Below are 25,040 nucleotides of genomic sequence, written 5' to 3'. Positions count from 1 at the left end.
AATTAGATGGATATGTCTGTAAGAAGGACCTTTTGTTTTAAAATCAAGAGTTGGAGCTTATTCTGAAGGATTTTAAAGCAAGGAAATGACATGACTAACTTGAGCTTTTGAAAGATCACAGTGGTCCTCGTGTAGCAACAGCAGAGCAATCTTAGTTTGATCACTGTGATCTGTAACACCAGTATGGCTGAACCATCAAGGATTTAAGAAGTAGGCCACATCAGAGATACTATTCACAACCTCAGTAATGGTTATTCATCTCACACTGTAGATGTTTAATATGCTGGTCCATGGTAGCAATGCCGTAACTGTTTGTTGCAAGGTAGACCCTGCTTTAATTTGTATTACACGACTCTCTATAGAAAACTCAAAGGGCACTCTTTCTTCCTATTTCGTCTGGAAGCCAAATTGTATGAAATAGATATCCAAAGAGCTAGAATAAATATTTTCTTCTCTGTTGCAAACATGGCTATGTAATTTTCAATACTCTTTACAAAAGATATTTTTTAATTATGATGCTAATGGTTGGAAAGTTGAAAGCCTGTTCTGCTATTTAATAGAGGAAATCTTATTTCCCAAGATTATGTTTAATTTTCTTGTGGGTTTGGTAGCTCTCTTGAATGAGCCTATTATTTCAATTTAGACCAAGTTTGACAGGATCATTCTATTTTAAAGGCATATGCTACTTTGCGCTCCATCTTCCTTTGTGTAAGTAAGGCATCTGTTTAGCACTTTAGTTTTTAAAGTGCTTTCACATCCATCCTTTCATTTGCTCCTGGCAATCCTATGAGGGGGGTAGTGTGTTATCCCCCTTTACAGCACAGGTAACAGAAATTCTGAGAAGTCCGCTGACAAGCCTGCGAGTTGGCTGCCACTACGTGGCATGGCTGAAACTGGTTCTACTTTTATCATCAAACTAGGTAGGCAGACATGGCAAAGCACCTTCACAAATAGAGTTGGGTAAAGATATCAGACCATAGGACTAAGCAGAAGGGTTACGCAGGTTCAGCTCAAATGCATTATTTTGTAAAATTATTCTCTCTTCCTTCTTTCTCTCCAACAAACCCCTTCATTGATAAGTCAAGGCCATATGTAATCAAGAAACTAAAAGCCTGTTAAAACAGAATGGAATTTTGACCTATTAATAAATGATAAGGAGTCATCTTTCTTGATTTATCAATATAGTGTGAAAAACACTGAAGTAAAAGTGTTCCCACGTTGAGATAACTAAATTTCAGCATCTTCACGTTCATTTGATGTTTGTCTTATGCACAAGTGTTTATATATTACTATGCATATGTAAGTGTATACATAAGATGGAGTATATAAGATACTACTATGCCTCCCTATGCTCAAATGCTACCATTTGGAAATTTAAAAGTGAAATCCTTTTTTTCCTTTTTCTTTAAATGCACTCCATGGATTTCAATCATTCTCTAGCCGAGGGGTCAGTAAACTATGACCCATGGGCAAAATCTGGCCTGCCACCTTTTTTTTGTGGGAACTTTGAGCTGAGAATAGCTTTCAGATTTTAAGTGGTTGGAAAAAAATCAAAAGAAGAACAATAGTTTGCAATACACAAAAAATGATATTAACTTCAAATTTCAGTGTTCATAAATAAAGTTTTATTGGAAAACAGCCATGCCTAATCATCTACATGTTGTCTATTGGGGCTTTTGTTCTGTAACAGAGTTGAGTAGTTTAGACAGAGACCGTATGGTCCACAAAACCTAAAATATTTACTATCTGGCCCTTTCTAGGAAAAGTTTGCTGATTCCTCCTCTAGCCCCTTTGGAGTGTGATGGGATTAAGAAATTCTTCTTGTTTTCCTTGGATGGAAGTTGAGTGGAAGGCAAAACATATATTAGCTTACGTATGCTTTTCTGTTTAGTTGGATGGAGAGAGCGGCAATTTCCAACATTTGGAAAAGTTCAACTAAGACTCAGGTCTGAAGTTTATTAAACTGCTCTAGTTCCACCTTAATATGAAAGGGTGACAAGTTACAAAAAAGGAAAAGCACAAAGAGTAACCCAGGTGAGAGGTCTAGTGCTGGCAGGAATTGAAAATGTGAGAAGAGATACTAATTTGGTGTATAGGTTTTAAAACTGTTTTCATTGTTAGCATATTCCTTTCCTATTTCATTTTGAGATAGTTATCTCCTCTCTTACCCCCTTTAAATGAAAAAAAAAAATCCCTTTAAACACCTAGCTTTGTATTCCCAGCAAATGTGTTCATGTTTTAATTTCAGTTGTTTTGAGAATGATTTCAAATATGCATCACTTGAATATACAGGGAATGAAGCCAACATTTTTATAGTTCCTCATTATTTGACCACATGATTTTACACAAGCCTCACTGTTTCTTCAGATTTTCTTCTGTGAGTGAGCCAGATAACGTTTTTAAGCATTTAGATATTACAGTAAGTTTACCAGCAACATATTTCACAAATTTGAGTTTTGGGTTTTTCTTTTTATTTTTTTAAGATTTTATTTTTTTTGCTTTTTCTCCCCAAAGCCCCCCTGGTACATAGTTGTATATTCTTCGTTGTGGGTCCTTCTAGTTGTGGCATGTGGGATGCTGCCTCAGCATGGCCTGATGAGCAGTGAGTGCCAAGACCGCACCCAGGATTCGAACCAACGAAACACTGGGCCGCCTGCAGCGGAGCGCACGAACTTAACCACTCGGCCACAGGGCCAGCGCCTTCTTTTAATTTTTTTAGATGAATTGTAACACTTTAAGTTAAAATGAGTTAGGAGAAAAAAAAATTACTTCTGACAGCGTATATATCCTCAGAAGTTGAAACAGAAGAAGAATAATAGAAGTTTGGCATATCTCTATCTGAAAAACAACGTATAAATTTCTGGTTGGAGTCCATTCATCCTACCTAATTGCTATTTGAGAACTAAAGTTTTTGCCGAGGCCAGGATTTTACTATCCTTGTGTTCACTGCCCAGTGGCCATGATAGACCACTTTTAATGCACTTCATAAACTGAACATCTTCCTGGTGCTTAGAAAGCGGTCCTGCACATTTCAAGCAGTGTCTGTTGAAGGGTAGGCTTATTTGGCTCTAGGGAGTGATAGTTTTTGTGTGGTAGCTTTCACCTATTCTTTTTTGTTCTCATCTTAAATTTGATACTCCAAACAATCATCTGATATAGGTAGGTTGGGTATTTTCCCATCCTGTTGATGGTGAGGAGAGTAGGGCACAGAGAGGTTGTTATTTTCCCCTATTAAGGTCAAAATTACATTTAGATCTGTTTTCCTAAATCTTGGTTCCAAATGTTTGAAGTAGATGACTTTCCATGTAGGTGCTTAATAAGTGATTATGTTCAGTTTGTTTAGCTGCATGACCTAAACAAAGGTAAAGCCACTATATTTATTACAGATAGTGGTCTTTGGATAATGCCTTTTATTTGAGTAGTGCGTATATACATGTATATATATACACATACATATATATATATAACTAATTAAAGTCATTAATTATAAATCTACACACCCATATGCACTCCATGTGGAGTATCCTGGTATCTTGCTTGCGCTCCCTTCCATCTGCCATCTTGGACTGTCCTAGTTGGTAAATTTTTACACTCATAATAGCTCACATTCTTTAATCACTAATTACATAGTTGATACTGTGCTAAAATCTTTGCCTTTATTAAGCCTCTGAATCCTCTCAACAACTCTGAGATAGGGACCAATGTTACCTCTTCCTTATAGATGAGAGTGCTGAGGCAAAGTGAGCATTACTGACTTGCCCACAGTCACATAACAGTAAGCCAAGATTCTAACCTCAAATCTGCTAACCACTGTATTATTTGAGAGGCCACTATGTTCACAACATAGTTCTTATTTGCTGCCTTTGACTGTTGTTCTGTCTCCTATTCTGCCCTTGACATAGTTGAATTTCATCCTATGCTAACTCTCCCAAATAATAAAGGCAATCTTGACTTAAACCCATTCCAATGGGTTTTACACAGACTTCTACTCTGGATCTTCTATTAACTTAGTAATGCTGGTTTTCTGTGTCATCACTCAAATAGTTCAGTTGTAAGTATGAAACATTGATTCCTGAAACCTCTGATTCTGTCCTTTATTTTCTTTAGGCTGCAACATAATGAAGCTTCTAATGAGCTGTGTGTAACTAAACTATGCTACACAAAAAATGTAATTTTAGATTTTAGGTCATAGTTCTCATAGTCCCTGCTCTAATGGGATTACTGCAAACGTCCATGTTAGAAATGCATGATTTTGGTGAGGTAAAGCTTAAAGACTTTATTTAAGGGTATTTATAAACCATTGCAAGTTTTGAGAAGGAATGTTAAACAGCAGTATTTGAAGTTGTTAGAGACACCTAAAAAATATTTAAACAATTTTAGGAAACCTCATTAAGTTGCACAATCAAGTACTTTCTGTGTGAAAAATTGCTAAAAGTCTGATTTCAAATGTCTTTGAATAACCTGTCCCTTTAATTTCTATTCGAATTCTAGCATATACTGAGTAGAGTAACCGCTAGGATTTTCCAGGGGTTGGCTTGATGCGCTTTGATCCTTGCAACTGCAGTCTGAAGACTAAATGCCCCTAGTGGGTGTCAGTGTCGGCCACATTCTGAATGGAGATGCTGGTGCTTTGACAATAAAGGGTACTTGAGGAAAAATAAGCAGTCAGATTCGCATGGTGTGCTAAGGCAGCCTGAAGCCCACAGCCCTGATGATCAAGAAATAACAAGAATGGATTCCTCAGTGTGTGTCTGTGATCCTCTCTACCTCACTGATTGCTTCCCTTTCTCTAATAATTCATTGTAATATATAGAGGTACAGTTTCACAGTTGGGTTTCACAAAGGTTGGCTTTTCTCTGCTTTTAAGGTTTTAAATTTCTTTTGTTTATATGATTGGCTATGCTGAGATAGTCAATTGAGATGGTTCTTGTCATCAAGATTTTGCTGAGGAGATAAACAAAACTAACTCGCAGTGTGCCAAGTCCCTGAGAGAGGTGTGGCACTGTAGGAAGAGGCGGTTCTTTGGCTTCTCTGTTTTTCATCTTCTCCTCCACCCAGTGTCCGTTCTATTGATTCATCCTAGCTCCTTTTCTCACGACTATTACCTCTTAAGGGTGTTGAGCCTCTCAGCCGTTTTCCTTACTTTCACTTTCTTCCTTCTTTCGGGAAGCTTAGTTTTCTCAAAATATGCACTCCTCCACTTATTCTGTATACTTCAGAGTAGCTACATTATTAGTATCTCATTGCCTGCCTATGTACCTTTCCTTCTAGTAAACCAAAGATGCTGAAGTACAGGAACCTTGCTTTTTCATCCCTGCCTCTAGCTGTCCATCATGAGGCCTGGCCCCTAGGGGCTTTTATCTGTTGAAATGAGGGAACAAATTCGGTACCATCCTGGTCATGTTGCTCTCATGCTCAAGAATCTATGGGAACTTCTCACTACTAGTCAGACCAAGCCCTAATCTGGAGCCAACTTCATTTTTATTAATTTTCATTGTTACTTAAAACCCCCCAAGTACAAATAATTTATATTTTACCTCCTTTTTTGAAGCTAAGTAGAATAAGAAGTGAAATTCCTCACCCACAGTAATGAAAACCTGAGTAACCATCCCTCTACCTACCCTCCAGTTCATTCAAACCGCTCTTCGTTGGGCCTGTCATGCACCATGTGGATTTTCTCCATTGCCTTATTATGAACAGAATCGCCCTTGCCAGGACTCTTGTCTTCCCTTTGTCTCTCTAAAACCTGCTCAGCTGAGGTTCCAACTTTCATAGCACATATTACCTGCCACACTTCAATACTTACATGCTCTATTACAATTGTTTTCAGGTGTTGGACTATTCGTTGCTCCAATAAAGTTTGCAGTCCTTTACAGCCACTATGGTTTTTTTATATTTACAGTGCATGTGCAAGCAATCTCATACTTAGCATTCAAATGAGTTTTTAAATATAAAGGAATTGAGTTTTTACATGGCGTTCATGTTAGTTCACTTGGCAAGCATTAAAACTCCGTGTGTCCAGTACTGTGTTAGAAACAAAGGATTCACAGATTGAAAAAAATAACACTGTAATGGCAAAACAGAAATGGATCTATCTTCTCTGCTTCTAATGTACCCAGCACTTGCCTCTAATATCTACTATGCTGTGTTGCAATACCCTGTGAGTACCACTTAGCCCCCTCTCCTTGGCTTTTGCACCTCTAGGACAGGGAATGGGTATTATAATTTTATGTTTGCAGCATCTGTCACAATACTTGGCACATACTCCATTTTTGGAGAATGTTTGAAGTGAGCTGTTGAAGGTAACTACAGTATAATTTGAAAAATGTTATAATGGAGCCTGTATGGGTAGTATGGGAGTGCAGGAGAATGGGTATCCAGTCTATTTTTCTGTCTCTTGGCCAGAATAAGCCCCTCTTGCCAAATGACAGCCTCGTCAGACCACATTTGAACACAGTTTCACTTGGACAGTAATTTTTCTTAAACCGATATTGGCAGTTCTCATTTGGTGGATTACAGTTTTGAGGAGGCACTGTAATTTAGAAGCATGTAAGTTGGCTAAACCAGGGTCTTATATTTCTGAATAAGGATTTAAAGCCCAGAGTTTTATAGAAAAGACCCATGTTTTGTAAACTTTGATACACCTGTTTTCTTATGCAGTCTAAAGTTTTCTAAGGTTTAACAATCTATTGTATGATCCCACTGGTGTTTTAAAACTCGTTTATTTATAAAATGTACATCCAGATTTTCCAGGACAATGAATACAGTGGCTATTTCTGGGTGGTAGGCTGATGTGCCATTCAGGTGAGGAAGAGTATTTGTGTATTTTCCTTTAAACTTTCTGCTCTATTTTAAATTTTTATTTATAATGAGAATGTTTTACTTTTATATAAAAAAGGAGTTAATAGAGTTAATGTGAATCCCAATTATTTAAAGAAAACAAGCTTAAGAAAATTTTGGGAGAGTAGCTCCAGGGCTAAGGGGAAGGTATAGAACTATGAGGGCCGACCCGATAGTGGTTTTCTCCAAAGCAGAAGAGTTAGTTCCAGGAGAAGTGGCTGAACAAGGCAGGAGGTTGTGGATGGACCTGGAGCCAGTGAGGAAAGATTTTCAGATGCTAAAGCATGTCAAGATGCAGATTTGCAGGGGAGGTGGTTTCTGCGGTTGCCAGCTTGAAAAAGCATTCGGTTCTCAGGTGTTTGTGATTAGATGAGTTGTGTCAGTTCAGGCTGCTGAGCCTACGGGCCGCCTGCGTTGGTTTTATGTTGCAGCAAAGAGTGGCTGAGATCAGGAAGGTCAGAGGAGCTTCAGATGGTGTTAGGGCTTGGCACCAATCAAAGATTTGTTTGAATGCTCTATTGAATAAAAAAGGTTTAGGTTTTTCCCCTAATGATTTGAACGAAGAGAAAGCACTGTTGAACAGATGAAAACAAAGGATGCTGGCAAGAGATGGCCAAATGATTGTGTATTTTGAAGGCTCAGTCAGGTTCAGCATTATCGTATAAGGGGTATAATTTCATGCACCCAATCTGAAAAAATTTGGGATAGAATATTCTGTTACTCTTTTGTGCCTGTTAAGAGTTTATTTTGGAATGTTAATATAGTGGTATTTTCTGTAAATTTAAGTAGGTCACCAATGTATATTGAAATAACTTTCTATTTTACTTTTAATACATAAATGCATTACAATTATAAAAGATTCATATGATTCAGAAATACGTAATTTTTAACATTTCAAAATTCCACCACCCCCCTTCCCAAACTAACTTCTCTCAGCTGCTCATATCCACACACGTACATATGTAGTTTTATTGCATCATATTCTCTACATCCTGCGACTTGCCTTTTTCACATAATGATAAGTCTTAGAGCTCATTCTCAGTCATTGCTTATAATTCACCTCATGGGTTTTCGTGGTTGTAGTATTTTACAATTTGAATGCATCAGATTTTTATTCTTAAATTTGAGGATAAATAATTAAGCTTTCTTCTAGCAGGATTTATGCCTGAAGAAGTCCTAAGGGATTTTACAGAGAATGTTAGGTATTTCAGAAATTCCACGTTCTGTGAACTGGTATCAGGAGCATGGAACGAAATGAGGAGAGAGAGCTACAAGTAACAATAAAGATCAGCGAAGGATGTTGTAAAATTATTTCCAAATGCTTATTGCTATAACTTTTTGTCAAAAAGCTGATTGGTGCAGGCTATGTTTTAAAGAAAAATCAGACCTTGTAGATAACAGCTGATTTATGGAGTGTGTAGTCTTTTTAAATTTAAATATAAATGCTTTGTTCTCTTCACCCTTTAGTTCTGTTTTATCCTCTGGAATGTTTATCATTATTTCTTGGAAGATAATTCTGCTAACAGGATGGGCTGCTTGCTTTTGAAAAAAATGTAGCAAGAAAACCCACAATTTGTGGACATGACAGCCATGTATTTTGACCATGATTAAGAAACTACTGACCGGCTATAGACCAGTGTTTTATTAAAATATGGTTTACAGCATTTATAGTCTTAAGACTACAAATGAACCTTTTATGGAGTGATAAACTTCTTCTGTGCCCACCATCCTCCCCCAAGAGAGCTATAGTGTAATTTGACTATGGACTTTCACTCACACTTAGTCGGCTTTCCAACTGTAAATTTGGTAACATTTTAGAGGTTGACTTAGCTGTTTCATGGTGGTCATGTAATATATGAAGTTCTGTTTAGATTCAAAGCTGAAAGGTGAAGAGTTACCATTTTCTCTTTATAGGTCTAGAAACTTATTATTTACAATGTAATCTATTTAACAATTTTTTTAGCCTTTAAATTCTACTTTCTGGCTTTATTTGCTCAATTTGCAAAATTTTAATATTCAGTGATTTCATGTTTTGGTTTCATTTTCTCTTCTATTATCTCTTTGCTTGCAAGAACTATCAATTTTAAAGCTCTTCTGAATCATTGAAGCACCAAATACAGTGCTGGCACTCAGAGGCTTGTTGAATGAAAGTGATGCCATGGAGTTTTCATAGAGCTTTACATGCTGTTAATTGCCATCAGTTAAACCTGTTACAAGTAATAATGCACTGTAATGTGTTGAAAACCTGACCTTTCAATTAACCAATCCTCCAAACTTCTCTCCTTTTTTCTCCTGGAAAGAGTAGTGTAGAGTAAATTTATTTTCACCTGTGCAAGCCAATTATCTCTGACACAGATGTTACTGACTTACCAGGGAATCTGACCTAGAATACAAGCCTCTAAGCTATTGCATCTTTTTACACCTTATTGTAATGTGTGTGGTTTAGGGGAAAAATGCATGTTTCTAATCTACTGTTACCTCTCTGTGCAGACTACCTATTATGGGCAGTGTTGATTTATATGTATTGTTATAAATCCTCACAAGAGCCTTGTAAAGTCAGCGACATCCCTGTTTTATACTGAAGGAAAAAGAGGCTCAGAGAGGCATGTCATTGTCCAGAGTCGCAGAGCTGGGATTCAAACTCAGACCTAGCACACCTGACAGCACTCTGTTTCACAAACTGCTCCTAGCGAAACTCAGTTTGTGCATTATAGAGAGAAGAGAACAGATTTAGAAGGCAATTAGTTTTGGGGGCTTTAAGAACCAGCTCAGCCTCTACTAGCTATTTGACTCAATGTCTCTTAGTCTCAAATTCCTTATTTGAAAAATAGGGATACTGCTGCCCATCTTGTAGGATTATTCTGAAAACTAAATGGAGATGCATGTAAAGGTTTTGGAACATTGAAGGTTTTCAAAAAAATGACCTAAAAACTACCCTTCTGAGTTATGATACCTTCTGATTAGTAAATGCTGGCCTTGGCTAGTATTAAACAGAATTTTATTTTTCTGTCCTGAAGCAGAAGATACTAGTTGGAGTATTCCCATTGTGTTTATCATTGTAAGTCTTTTGAAGGGCAGAACAGACTTCAGTCCCAGCAGTGATGTAATTTGTAGTGGGGATATTTTCTTTTTCTTTTTAATTCTTTGTTTTAATCCCATTTGGAGTTGCAAAAATTTCGGAAGGGTCTCAAGCTGCCCAGGGCCTTGGGCTGCAATTTTTTTCTTAGCCTATTGATGTGGTGAGCTGTTGGAAGCAGTAGGAGTTATTTAGAATGAGATGGCTAATATTAGGAAACAAATGAGTTGACCACATATTTCTCTGACCACTTGAATTTCGATTGAACTAACCAGTGAGTTTGTGAAAGTTTTATTTGCAAAACAAGTAAGCTGCTTTGACTGAAATTTTCTTTTTCTCTTTAAAATTGTTTTTAGGATGCAGAATAGAAAACTGTGATTCTTGCTTTAGCAAAGACTTTTGTACCAAGTGCAAAGTAGGCTTTTATTTGCATAGAGGCCGTTGCTTTGATGAATGTCCAGATGGTTTTGCACCATTAGATGAAACCATGGAATGTGTGGGTGAGTAGTTTTTCATGTAGCTTTCAAACTTCAACTTTTTTTTGAACTTTCACCTGTTTTTTGAAAACATGCTGGATATATTCAACCTAAAAACAAATTGGTTCTCTTGTTGTTAATTAGAACTGAAAATTATTTAAGTTCTTTGCTGACTTTCTGAATTCTTAGGCATCATGATGTTGAGTAGTCTCATTACATCGTGCTACAAAATTTCCTAGTCGTACGTTTGCTAGGTGAAACTTTTTAGATGGTGATGATGATGTTTCTGTTATCCGTGTAATACATCCATTTCTAAATTATCTTAAATTATTAGTTACTGTTAGAGAAAAACATTTTTGTTGAGGAAAAAAGTTTTCAGTCGGTACCATGTGGTTAACTATCTTATCACTTTTGTTATGTATATTAATTATAGAGATTCTTGCTTAGGCATTTGTTTAAAAAAATCAATTGGAAAGAAATTTTTTGTGCCAAACATATCTTATTGATGATTGGCTGCATGTTGCAAAGTGCTTTAAAACAATTTTACTTTTATTAAATTTAGATATCTAGAATGCATGATTTAACATATACATATTTACTGTTTGTGAATAATAATTAGGAGTGCATATTTTATAAATTTTACATTTTTTGAGTGTTTGAAAAACACTTTGGTATTTTTATACCACTGATGAAAAGGTAGAGATGTCAGGACTTACATTTTGACGAATGTCTGAATTAATCTTAGGTGTAATGGCATCTTCACTGCTCCCACCCCGATCCCTGAATTGCATTTGACATGTTATACATCTGATATGATGTACAACAGAGCTATGTATTATAAATGAAACTTTCTATCTCCTTAAAATGGAGATTTAAAAGAAAATTGAACTTTTTTCCTGCAGAAATATTGCTGAAGTAATTATATATTTGAAAGCTTGCAGAGAACACATTTAATTCAGAGGTTTTTGAAGAAATGTGTACTTATGCTCCTATTTACATGTGAGTTAATACTTTCATGCAGGTGACATTATTAAAAAAATAAAGTCACTGGAAGATCATATTCAGAATGTTGAATTTGCTTTTGAGAGGCAGAACCCACACCCATTGCAAATGTTCAGTGGAAACGCTTATGAAACCCTTAAATATAAACAAATTACAAATAGAGTTCTATGCATTCCCCTTAATAAAAATCTTAAATAGCTTTGAAAAATCTAAGAGTAACCATGAAGCCTGCAGAGATCTGGAATGCTAAAATATTGATTGTGTGTGCACTCTGGGCCTGGGTCCTCATCTGCTAGTGTGAAGGGGCTTTTTAATGGTGAATTTGATGAAGATGTTTAGCTTTGCATATTTTTATTCTTTTATTCCCTCCATGCTGCACCCACCCCCCCACAAGGGGGTTGAAGGGTAGCCTACTTTTCCATTATATGAACTTACAAAAGGGAATGCTAAAAGTCTTTATAAATCTAGGAAAAACACCCATTTTCAAATACCTGACCAGTTTGTTTACTTTTCAAACTATGATAATGTATAGCACCAATTTAGGGAATAAGAAATACTGTGGTTTCCTATTGAAAGAATTGAGATAATCAGAAAACGGGGAACAAACTCCCTATCCTGTTCACGAAGTACTTACTTCCAGAATAAAACTAACACACTCCTGAATTTCAGTGGGGGCATTCAGAATTAACCTGTAAAATTTTGTCTTCTGTCATGGTATGAAAATAATCTTCTACCATAGGTTTTAGCTGTTGAATCTTTAAAGGTTATGTATTTCAGTGTCTTTAGAATGGACCAGTAGCATCCCTTCAAAAAATGAACTAAGACAAATAGAAAGTAATAGTTTTTAAATTACTTACTTGACAATTGTTTGTTGTAGATGGAAGTAACCCTATGGCCCAAAGAATTAAAGTTCCTGAAAGGCAAATATAGGTCTTTGTGGGCTGTACAACTTAATTTTTGGTGTCTGAAGGTAAGGGGAGTGGAGAAACACTGCTGTATAAATTGGATGACAGTGGAGCAAGTGGATGTCAAATTGTTATCTGTGATTGTATTTTTTTTTTTATCTTTGTTAGAAGGATGTGAAGTTGGTCATTGGAGTGAATGGGGAACTTGTAGCAGAAATAATCGCACATGTGGATTTAAATGGGGTCTGGAAACCAGAACACGGCAAATAGTTAAAAAGCCTGCAAAAGACACGATACCATGTCCAACCATCGCTGAGTCCAGAAGATGTAAGATGGCCATGAGGCATTGTCCAGGAGGTGAGTTTGAATAATCACTATCGTGGGCTGGGTGTTGTCTGAATTCTCCTCCTCCTAAACCACCTTCCCTCCCAATAGGGAGTATTTATCCACAAAGGAAACTTGATAATAACATTGGTGAGAGAGTAAAGTTCCACATTGTACTTACTTAGGGATGAATGCTTAAATTGTGAAGAATATAAAGTGAATGTTTCATTTACTTTCATGATACCTTGAAAATAATTTAGAAGAGTACATTACAAAATGAGCTTTCTAAAATGAGATTTCTAAACGCATTGTGTGTGTGCCGGATTTTTTTTTTTGCTAATGTACTATAAAAGCGGTTCTTGTGAAATCAGGCCTTTGCAGATGTTGCTCTGAGGGAAGCGCCAACTTTCGGTTGAGAAGAGTTTAGATTAGAAAGGTTTATGGAATCTGTAAAATCATCTGTATCGTTACTAGTTGAAGATGACAACTTAAAATAAACTTGCCCAAACACTGGGAAGAGTAAATGTTGTCTTAATGTTACCACAATTACCCGGTTCTCTTTGTTTTGATAATAATTTGTAGAAAACAGCTACTGGTATGTGTGTGTTTATTCATGTCTTTGTAGTAATTGTGCTGATTTGCAGTAATTATTCTGTAATAACAGGATTAGGCCCATTTACAAATTACAAATTAGGAGAAGCGTACATAGCTCAGGTGCTGGTTAAGGCTGAGTCAGTATGTCGAAATGCACTGCTTAGCGCTGTCACTGTGGTTCTTAAAGCTTAATCGCTTGTTACCATTTATTTTATCACTAGCGGATGCTAAATTGCCAGAGATGAAGTTGGGATTTATCTAGCGCACCAAATAGAAAAGCGAAAGAGAAAGTTGCGTGTGGAAAATTGCCCTATGAAATAATCAACACTTTTGTTTGCCTCATTCTTGCTGTTGGTGCATAGCTTTCCAGCTTTGTGGCTAGAGCCCAGAAAGACAATATATATCTGCTTAAAATGGGTTTATATCTGTATTATGCTGCCTCATAGAGAATGTCTGTGATGCGTGGAGGAAGACAAAACTTTTAAGACTTGAAGACTCCAGTCAGCCTTTGAGAACTGTTAGATCCAGATTCAGATGCTACTATTAGGAAGGCAGCTTTTCCTCTTGAATTAGTTTTGCTTTTTTTTTTTTGCTGGGTCTTTGAAACAAAGTTTTTTTGGGTCTGCTTTTCACTAACAAGGATGGTTTTGTTCAGTTAAACTGGGTATTTTTCAGTCAAAATATAAGAAAATATTTTCTTACAAAACTAATAAGCCACTTCTTGGATAGCTGAGAGCATTTAACCTGCAACCTTGTGCCTAAAAACAAACCTGATGTATTCAGGTAATGGAAATAAAGACTTTCTTTGTTGTATATTGTTTATATAACTACCCCCCCCCCCCATTCCTCTTCCAGCAACGCAGTCCTCCAATTGTGGTTTACGTTAATAGCAAAAATTAACCTGAAAATGCTCCTATAACAAACACGCTTATGTGTAACAAGAGCTAGCACATTTCCCTCCCCTTTGAAACTATTTTGACCTAGCTCCAGTCTTGCTTGGGAATTTTGTAGATAAGATTGTTCCCCTATAATGTTTATTGAATTTTAATTTTTTATGCTTCCAACAACAGTATACTGTCTTAATAGAATACAACCTGACACTGTCAGCAATTTAAATTACGTCAGAACAAATGCTTATGTACCAGAGGCTAATATTCTGTTTTTCACGAGTGAACCAGTAATGAACTCTGATTTAGTTCATATTTAGGTTTTACTGAGTATTATTTATTAGGAGAGACCAGCTATCACTCTAATCCCTGTATCTACATTTTCAATTGAATAAATTCAATTTTTATATAATCTTTGAAGTTATATAAAAAGTTAGTTTAAAAAATTACTAGGTTTAAAAGCTATGTTGGAATTTGTTTTATTTTATGTGTTAAGAAAACAGAATTAAAATAGAATTGTTGATAGAAATGCAAAATTACTCTGCAATAAAATAACTTCTATTTACAAACATAAGAAATGAAAACTAGGAAATTAATTTTGGAACTTGAGCACCAATTTGCAAAAATTGGCATAACTTCCAGTGGAGTATCCCACCTTGCCTCAGGTAAGAGAGGGAAAGTTTCCTTTCTTCCATAGGTCACGGCGATTAATGGAAAAATGGAGAAGAAAACCACTTTATCCTATTTTACATCTTGACTTGATTTCAGTGATCTACTTTGACAAACCATGCAAAAATGTAAGTCGTAATCAGGTTGGGAATATAGGCATTTTCCAGATCTTTTCAACATGTGTATGGATTTTTCTCCCGTTGGAGCCAGTCTTAACCTGATTGCACACAAACGCAGCTGTAACCTCCTTCACACTAAAGCACTGGCACATTACGATCAGCTGCTTTCCATTACGGGAAAGCGTAAGTTAGAGGTCAGTGAAATGGAATAGTCACTAAGTGTATAAGATATTACACTGAAAACTATTAATAATGAGAAAATAAATGACTGAGATTTAAGAAAAAAAAACACATCAGTGTAATGCTTTAGCCTATTTTCTCCTTAATTATCATATACTTATTTGCTTTTTAAAAGTGAAAGAATATCTGGAAATAACTCAAGTTGTGGGTTGATTTACACTTGAAGTTACTCCGTGTTCATTCCTAAACGTTTCTTTTTGATTAGATTTCCGGTGACATAACCTGTAGAGTTTCTTGGGCTTTTTTGATTCAGAGTCTTCAGGATTCTGGTCTGGTGGTCAGGAGATCGGGTCTCTGCGCCCTGTCAACTCATTAATTCTGTGACCCTTGGCAAGTCACTTAACCTCTCTTGGCCTCTATTTTCTCATTTGTAAATTGAGGGTATTGGGGTAGGACATCTCTGAAATCCAGTCCAGTTCTAAAATCTGATGATTCTAAGACTGATTGCTAAAAGATATGGGCAAGTTCTGTGGTTGTCATGTGAAGGGTAAGGAAGAAACTTGTTAAGCCCAAGAGTGTTGCTTCACAGCGAAAGAATTGAACACTTTTCTAATAGCTGAGCTGTGCGTTTGCCAAGCCTGTCACTTCTGGCAACTTTCACCCTCGTCCTCCCTATCTCCTCTCTTCCCTCCTCCCACTCCCTTACAACCCTCAAAGACTAAGCAAGACTCTCTTTAAATCTGTATATGACTTGTGATTTTTAGTTACCAAGACAGCAGGAGGATGGAGAAAGAGAAGAGAGAATCATAAAAGACCATGGGGAAAAAAAAGAAAGATGGATGAGTGAGAGAAAAAAAAAATTGAACGAGTGGAGAAAACAAGGGGAAAAAAGAATGGACTACTTAAAAATAGACTGTACTTATTGCAGATATCACTTCCCTTTGTTCCCATCTTGAGCATGCTAATTAGTTGAGTTCATCCTGTTGGAGAAAATTTATTAATATATAACATGCAGCTTTAAATGGAAGGAATTTCAAGTCTGGACCATGTTGTACATTAGGCAATGTATTAATAGAAAAATATAAGCATGCTGTGATCATATTTAAACGACAAATGGAAGAACAAAATCATGGTTTCAGAGGCACAAAGTTGGATGATGTTTATGTACAGAGGAAAATGTCATTTGGAGGTAGCTGTAATCTTCTCTTTCCCGAGATTGGCCAACATAACCTCAACCTGAAATATTCTGTCCCATCTGTATGAGATTCCTCATTATTTTGTAAAGTCCTATGACAACTTATTTTAATTGATTAATCAGATATTTATTGAGCACCATTATGTACCAATCATTGGTCTAGGCATGATAATGCTCAGAGAGTCCTTACAGAGCTTTTCCTAGTGGGGATATGGCAATAAAGAAATAGGTGGGTGAATGCATAATTTCATGTGGAGATGGGGCTGCAAAGAAAAATAAAGCAGGAGAAGGAGCTGGTGAAAGATTGGATCAGGAGTGTACTATTTCCTGTAGGGTTCAGGGAAATTGAGAGAGTAACATTTGATGAGAAATCTGAGTGAAGATATTTTGAAGACCTAAGGGAAAATTTTTTGGCTTTTGACTTAATGGCTATGTTTAATAATATCCTTGATTCTTTCACTGTTTATTAGGGAAGAGGAAGGAACTGAGATCAAGGGAGGCTCTGGCTGGTCCAGGGTGATACATAGCATGTTTCTAGTGGCAGAGCCAAGACAGGACCAATGTCTTGCTGCCTTGGAAACCCAAGTTTTTCTAGGCCTTTTCCTTGTTCCTTGTAATAAAAATCGAAGATAAAGCCATGGTTGTCCAACATCGAAGTAGCCAACTTGAAACTATTTCTCTGTTTACCCAATGCATCATTTTACTTTTGCTCTACAAATGCTTTTTAAAAATGTGACACCCTGCCATCACCACCCGTTCCCAACATCTTCCAGCTTTAAATAGCTAGTGAAACATACCGCAGAGGTCTTTCATAAATGCCAAAGTGTTGAGCCGCTGGCTTTGCTTTGATTCAGCTGCCCCTACAAAGACCTGGTCTTTAGTTTTACTGTCATTGGTCCTTAGTTTGTTGGGGGGAAAATGTGGGACCTCAAGAATGTTCTTTTCATTCTTAATCTTTCAAAGTCACCCTCCGGTTGAGGCAGCCTGTGTTGAGCCACATCCAGCACTTCTCTGTCCCCTTGCTCCCTGGCCTGCAAAGAAGCACTGGGGTCTGAATCCCACCCCCACATCTAGTGGCTCTGTGTCCAGTATGGCTTTTTTCTTTCTGATACATTTAAACAATCAGACTGTTAAAGTAATTTAGGCAATGTTTTGATATATGCTAAGATAGCTTTCTGTGTCTCCTACTCGTGGCTGCCTTAACTTACCATACCTCGGTTATTAGTAACAATATGGTGCAATTCTTGAAGCCCTAGTTGTATTTGCTTAGGACTCTGCTAAAGTCTAAATATGGAATCGACTACTGCGTACTATTTCAATTTGAAATAACTTACTCCTCTAAAAGACATTACTTGACGATTATCTCCTTTTTTTTTAAAGTGACTTTTAACTTGGTAGGAAATAAAAGAAAATATTATTTAGCAACTTAGAACCTGAGTCTCTGCAAACATCTACTTTTTAAAAGGCAATAGTAATAAAATCTCTCTAATCTTTGTTTTCTGTATATAAACTGACAGCAACATGTGGACTAGGTATTAGAAAATATGACTAAAGATGGTTGTAGATTGTGATGGATTAAATAGAGAGCAGGAAATAAGCACATTTTCAGTAGGACAGGGTCAAAAAATATGCTTTAGACATGTGTTCTTTATTTCTGTACATTTTGTTTACATTTGAGTTGCAATTTATGTGGTCTGTTTTATACATGCCAACCTCAAGAGTAGTTTGGAAGAGAGAGGAAACCTATTTTCTTTTGAAACTTTCAGAATTGTCAGGAATGTAGGTATTGAAATTTTTATATGAAGAAGAGAGCATCAAAAAAGGAATTCTTGTTGCTCCTCTGTTTGCTGTGCTGAATACCTTATTATATTTCTTTTAAAATCAGTGATTTGTGTTAGTTGCTTTAAGCAAATTGTACTATTTCCCAGGTATTCTGGAGACATGGCAGCTAATTATATTTATTTTATAGTGATTGTAAACTGGCACAATCACACATAAGCAGCCACATTTTAAATATTAATATTTAATTATCATATAAAACTGATGTTTAACAAATATCCACCTGCCCCAAACAATTCTTTCAGGAGCTGGAATGTCCGAAATTCCTCCTTCAGTGATCTTAGCAGTGAGCCTTTAGTCAGTGTCTTGGAAATATCCCCACTATCATTGTACCCCGCGCTACTTTATTCTTCTACTTGTTTTCTGGAAAGTACGTAAGGGGGTAGACACTGGCACCTGTTGGCGGTAGGGTTTTTTGGTTTTGGATTTTAAGCAATGATTTCTTTGAGGGTTGCTAATTCTCACATTTCAGAGGATAAGGGTCTGAGGAAATGGAGGAGCAGAAAACTGGGCTGCAATGTGGTGTGCATGGGAGATCATGAAAAGTCCAGAGACGGCAAAAAGAAGCTCAGTCTCAGACTTAGACAAAGAAATCTAAGGGCGTGCAAAACGCCCATTAAACAGAGGCGGAGGGAGGAGATGGAAGACAACCTCTTCTCCCAGTTTCATTTTGAGCCTGTCCTGGTGCCAGCCTTGCTTGTCAAAAGGGCCAGGGAGCCAGCAAGTGAAAGAAGCCACACCTTTGTGCCACTCTCTACAGCTTCCCATCTGGAATCTCTACTAGCCCCATTTAATTATAGTCTGGAGCAACATGTACTAGTCTCTTTTATGGGTTCTTGTAAAAAAAGGATTTCTCAACTACATATGCCTTCGAAGGCCCGATGTTCTATGTGTAACAAGGCAAGGACAGGAAAATTCCAAAGGGGCCTTTTTTTATGAATTTTACACAGCAGTAAGCTACTCTGATCTTAATGTAAAATATATAAAACAATTTTTACAACACTCTAAAATAAAAACAACTTTAATAGGACACATATGGTGTCAGTGGTAGAGTTTTTTTTTTCTCTTCTTACAGGGGACTTCTTTTTCCTTATAAGATAAGAGAGTCTCAAGTATAAATCCCCTAACGGTTTCTTAGAACAACTTATTTTCCTCATCAGACACCTCTCTGGGATCTTTCAATGGTGTTGATAAAAAGAGCACATGCGGTTTGCTCATTGAGATTTCCTGTAAATACTTCTCCAGCTACTGGATTGACCTAGAGTTGTACTTGTGGATATCCTCCAGGATCAGGGGGCAGAAAGAAAACATTTTAATGGAAATAATGAAAGAGTTTTACTAAAATCCCAGCATGATTCATGTCATCATACGGAAATGGTTAAGAAGATAAAATTACATTGTGCAACAGAGAGGCAAAAAGCTTCAGGTGTCAAATGTTATAACAATTTAAACTAAAAATGTGAACTCAGTAGGGGCCAGCCCAGTGGCATAGTGGTGAAGTTCGCAGGCTCCACTTTGGTAGCCTGAGGTTCGCTGGTTTTGGTGCTAAGCCCAGAGCTACACATCACTCATTAAGCCATGCTGCGGTGGTGTCCCACATACAAAATAGAGGAAGATTTGCATGGATGTTAGCTCAGCGACAATCTTCCTCAAGCAAAAAAAAAAAAAAGAAAAAAAAAGTAAAGACAGTATATTTTGCTTTACAATTGATCTGTGTATACAATACTTGGACTCAATATTTCTATGTGTTGGTATTCTTTTCTTGTATTTGAGGCCTTTGGAAACGAGGAGTGAAATATTGGAATTTGTATAGTCAAAAGACATTTAATAATCGATGCTATGTCCTTATATCCTGCCCATTACTTACAGGTTTTAATGAAAACTTATAGTCATATAACGTAAAAAGATATTTGATAACATGCTTAAATAAAACAAAACAAACTTAAAAGATCAGAACTAGGAACAACTTAAATTAGAATAAGAGCTTAGGACTGACAAAGAAAATAGACCATACAAATATGTGTTGGTTAAGCCAAAAATTTGGCCTTGGGTTTCCTACCAGGAAAGGGAAAAAGTGGATATGGTTCTATCTTAATTTAAAATAAATGATTAATTATAAAATACAAGATCAATTTAATAACCGCTTTTGGGGGGAAAATCACATATGTATGTATGTATATACACATAAAACGTATATACACATCCATATGTACACATGCATGTATATATGAATATGTAGATACATATACACATATATACACAACACACATGTATATGAATACTAATTCCAACTTCAGACACATTAAAGTGTGTGTATGTGTGTGTGGGAGGCGTGGGACCTACATCATTGAATTGAGGAAATTGCTAATTCTCACAGTGAAGAGAATATTCTAGTTTCATAAGGAGACAAACACTAAACATATTTCTCAAATGAGAAATCACATCCAGAACAATGAGTAATATGGTGGACAATGTCGTCAACAACATTGTTATCACAAACATATGTTTCTGGAAGGCAGAAGGCAGCTTGGGAGTGTTTATCCCTCAATGAAAGCTGAAGGCGTAATCGTGAAATGTGACCCCATAGAGGCCCAGGCAAAATGGAATCAATACTTTGTGACTTGCCTGTTATATTTGAGTGGAATCATCCGGTAGGTTCTTTCAGTGAGTACTGAAAACATTTAGAACTTCAAGGCATCTGGAGAATCTAGATAATGTGTATTTGTATTGAGGGTCAGTTGCCCTTTGAACTTGTCAAAAAGCATGATGTCTTTCCTATATAGGAAGAGGTTCTTAAGTAAGATCAGGAGTTGCATATTTAGATGCAAAATTATTTCTGGTGATTATCTCAAGCCCTATAGTAATATTTTAAATAATCTTGTGATTTTAGTTTCTTTTCCAAGGCTGGCCTTCGATTATTTTAATCTGTCAAAACTATTTGATATGATAAAACCACATGGATTTTGAGGAAATGCTTACTGAGTTAAATTGACTTTATTAAAATACATTGTAAGATGCCTTCTAATTCCTCTTTTGAACCTACTACCCCAATATAATTCAGGTAGTAAGTACTGGAGCTGAGTTTCCAATGCAGTCCATGATTTTCCCATTGCCATGTCTGCAGGTTCATCAAATAAATTATTTAAAATGATTAATACCTGTGTTTTAAAGAAATGGGCACATTGGGAACAAGGAGTGATACAAACAAATGAGTTTATCGCCTAGTTAGGGAAGAAGAAAACGCACTTTACAAAATAACAGAGGTAGCAAAGTTGAAATTGTAAATGTAAGTATTGTCACAGGCTCTGATATTATAGGAAAAAGTATCATTTTTAGCAGTCGTGGCCAGGGAATACTTTCTGAAGAGCAAAACTTAAATTATGTTAGGAGGGGTGGGTGGACAACATGTTTAAAAAGGGAGATCATTTTAGACAGAGAGACACTGTGAGGAAAGACGTAGACACTGAAGCGTGCCTCTTGTGTCCGAGGGAGGGTAAGCAGAAAAGCCTGGCTAGAGCTCAGAGTTTGTGAATAGCAGTGACAGAAGCTCACAGCAAAAATATAAGTCACATACTGATTGTGGAGTGCTTCTATAGAGAGGACAGGATTATGCATTTGCCTTGTACGAAGTGGAGCCATAGGGGGCTTTTGAGCATGGAGGTACATTAGTAAGATGCTGACTGAAGATGGAAGTGACTGAAGTTGTGTTGTTAAGGTGTAAATAAGAAGATAAACTGCACATCCCAGATTTGGGGCAGAGTATCAAGCAAAGTCTGAGTTTGGGAGATTTATCAGAGAATGCTTATGGGTTCTCATGTTTATGTATTTTTCTGTTATGATTGCTTTTCTAAAGAGTGCAGAATTTTACCTTCACTTCCTCCACTGTGACCCTTGTCTTTTTCTGCCAACTTTTTAAGCCAAGCCATTCCCCAGTTTGTATTAATGAAGTTTATTTTTTTTAAATCTAGGCACATTTTGCATTCACCCTAATTGAGCTATTTTTGCTTTCTAACTGCTACTTCCATGTGCCATTTACCAAGACATTTGGATGTGTTATTCCCTATTTCCTAGCTTATGATGTTAACCTTCTAATGGGTTTCCCTTAGGCCAGCTTGGAATACTCTGAAAATTTAAAGTAAACAAATTAAATATTATTCAGATTACTCAGAACATGAAAATGTTCCTACAAGGTCCAATTTCAATTGTATAACCTAAGGTGGTTTTATCTATCATGTTGTTTACTAGCAGCTGCCTGGAACATTGGGTTGAGAAGGATTTTGTGTTAAATGCTGGGTTCAGAAGAAAACTGTATAGTTATCAGTTTGTGGTGTTTGTGGCATGGGGTGGAAAGGAATGTATCATATATTGCTCCCCCTAATTCTAATCCTTTAACCCATTCTCTTCATGACTCTTCTCCTGCCTTCCCTCCAACTCCCTGCCACACTTGGATGTCTTTGACAAATAGTCATCTAAGCTTCTGTTTTATTCCTTCAGCTATGGTGATTGCATATTGGGAAAATACAGTATGGAAAAATAGTGGAACAAGTTGTAAATTTGATACATGCTTGTCTTGGTCAATTACTGGTTGAATGACATTGGTCAAATTACTTAATTTCCCAAAGCTTAGCCATGTACGAAACGGGGATAATATGTCACAGGATTGTTGTGAGGAGTAAATGAGCATATGTGCAAATAGGTGAGTTTTTAGTATTCTGTTACATTTTGTTGTAATTCTGTTGTTAATTCTACTGTTTTCCATTTTTCCCATGGCTGTCTTACTCTTGCCTCTTTGCTCTCTTTTGATTTCCACCTACCTCATGGCTTCAGCAGTCGTTCAGACGTGACTCTTCTTCCATTTGAGCCCTAATCCCACAGATCTGGCCTTCAAGGGGCATCTTCCCTGGGTATCCTGCCATCATGTTAAACCAAGCATAGCTGAAACATACCTTGCTGTCCTTTCAAAACTTTATTTCTCCTGGGAATGGCTATCCTCTTTAAAGGCATAATTAGCTCCCAGTGACCCAGGCTCTCAGACCTATCTTTGAATCTCTTCCTCTCATTCTGACAAACTAGGACTCAGATCTTTCTCAACCACCTAAAAGTATGCAAACGAGAAGTTTACTTAATCTCTGTAAGCTTCAGTGTCAACATCTGTTTTACAGGGATAAGAACAGATTGCTGTTGATAGGATTGTAAGAAGGATTGTATAATATCATTCATACCTTGCCTTGCACAGGGTCAAGGATCAGAAAATGTGGGTTGTTGTTATTACTTCACTTTTTACATAACCACTCACAAAGTCATCTTTCTCTACTGTCCATTCATCTTCATTTCTATTGTCTTGACTTCAGGCATTTTTATTCTCTTTACATAGAAGATTGCAATAACCTTTCGTAGGCAGAGGGAATACAGGTTAATTTGCATTCTAGCTAACAGATGTGTCAGCATATTCAAATTTGAACTCTTCACCTCATTTACAGTGTAATCTAGGTGGTAAAATCAAAACACTAAATTCTAAAAATGGCTAGGACAGCTACTGAGTATCCTGATTGGCATAAGGCCCAGTACAGAGTAAGCCTCAGATGTTGAAAGGGATGAAGTCTGCAGGATGTTGAGGACAGGTTAATGGTGGCTGAAGAGGTGAGATTTCAGAATACAGACCTGGAATCATGGGAGGAGTTGAATAAGTGAAAATGAGTAGAGGGTGAAGGGAGAAGATTGAAGGAGCAAAAGTGTGAAAAAATAGAATGTGTGTATAGGTTACAATTTATATACACATGGGGAATCTGTTTGAAACAATGCATGTGTCAGGAAGCAAAAGGGGGACAATTGGGGTAAAAGGAGTAGAAATAAGGAGAAAGGAATGAACTCAGCAAATACTTCAGAATCAGTCAGAATTGGTTACCAAATTGAACCTCATGGATTGACCTGTGCCAGAAAAATTTGAGACTGACTGAAGAATTATCACAGGGACGAGGATGTCTCTGCCTATTTGTGGTAATTCATTTATAAGTCTCAAGCTTGGGTATGTGAATATTCAAAAAGAAGTTAAAGCCTGGGTATAGCCTATGATACATGGATTGTAACAAGTGAACTAGCCACCTGTGTCATAAGAAAGTAGTGAGCCTGAAGTTCAGAATATGGGTCTGGATGTATAACCAATTCAGTAATGTGTATTGCTTCACTATTCCTAAAGACATTTTTGCTATGGAAATTCAATTTCTTAAGCCCATTATATATCAATAATTTAATCTTGAGGAGAGGTGAGGATTTATAGAAGGGATGGAGGCTATAGGCCTGGATTCAGGAGTGGTCAATCTAGGTTCTGTACAGGATATCATGGTACATGGGTTTTCTCATGGCTCTTGGGGAGGCCTGGCAGGTGAGAATCTGACCTCTCACCCTGGTTGCATGAGAGTAGCTTTATTTTTTTTCTCTTTTATATTTTGGGGGTTCTGCATGAGTTTTCCTTTGAAACCTAAGGTGCAGATAAGCTTGGTTCTTGCTTAGATGTCAGACCTAGAGCTCTTTCTCCCATATAGCCTCCTTGTCTTTCAACCCCTAGTGATTCCTGGGAATTCTCCAGAGGTAATGCAAGTAGGATTGTTCATGTTATTGCATATGTATCCTCTATGGTGACTGGCCTTTTATTTTTTCAGTTTTCTCTCAAAATATGGTATGAAACTTAGCATGGACTGAATTCAGTAATGTATCTACCTTTTATGCTGGACTCTGCAAGATTCTCTGATAGACCAATAAAAAAATACCCCCTTTAACTAGTTGACAGTTTTTCATTTGCAAATACAAATTATATACAGTTAAATGCAGTATAAAGTGGACAAGCACATGATGTGCTCCAAACAACTTCATTTCATCTTGTGCTGCCTCTTTAACACTTTATTCAGTAGGTATTATCTTCGCTTGTTCCTAGGAG

At 36.9% G+C, this 25,040-nt stretch overlaps 1 protein-coding gene across 3 annotated transcripts in view; it reads left to right on the top strand.

The window, feature by feature from the left end:
* Positions 1-25,040, top strand: part of RSPO2 (R-spondin 2) — a 148,497-nt gene that overhangs the window by 85,813 nt on the left and 37,644 nt on the right. For all 3 annotated transcript variants that reach the window (XM_008535760.2, XM_008535759.2, XM_070630827.1), the window contains 2 exons: positions 10,273-10,416; positions 12,468-12,656. In XM_008535760.2, coding sequence (XP_008533982.1) covers positions 10,273-10,416; positions 12,468-12,656 — 333 coding nt within the window. The remainder of the gene's footprint in view (positions 1-10,272; positions 10,417-12,467; positions 12,657-25,040) is intronic.

Source organism: Equus przewalskii, chromosome 8 (assembly GCF_037783145.1).
Source record: "Equus przewalskii isolate Varuska chromosome 8, EquPr2, whole genome shotgun sequence".
In the NCBI taxonomy this organism is placed as follows: Eukaryota; Metazoa; Chordata; class Mammalia; order Perissodactyla; family Equidae; genus Equus; species Equus przewalskii.
Note: the sequence above shows the minus strand (reverse complement) of the source record. Positions and strands in the feature narration are given on the sequence as shown.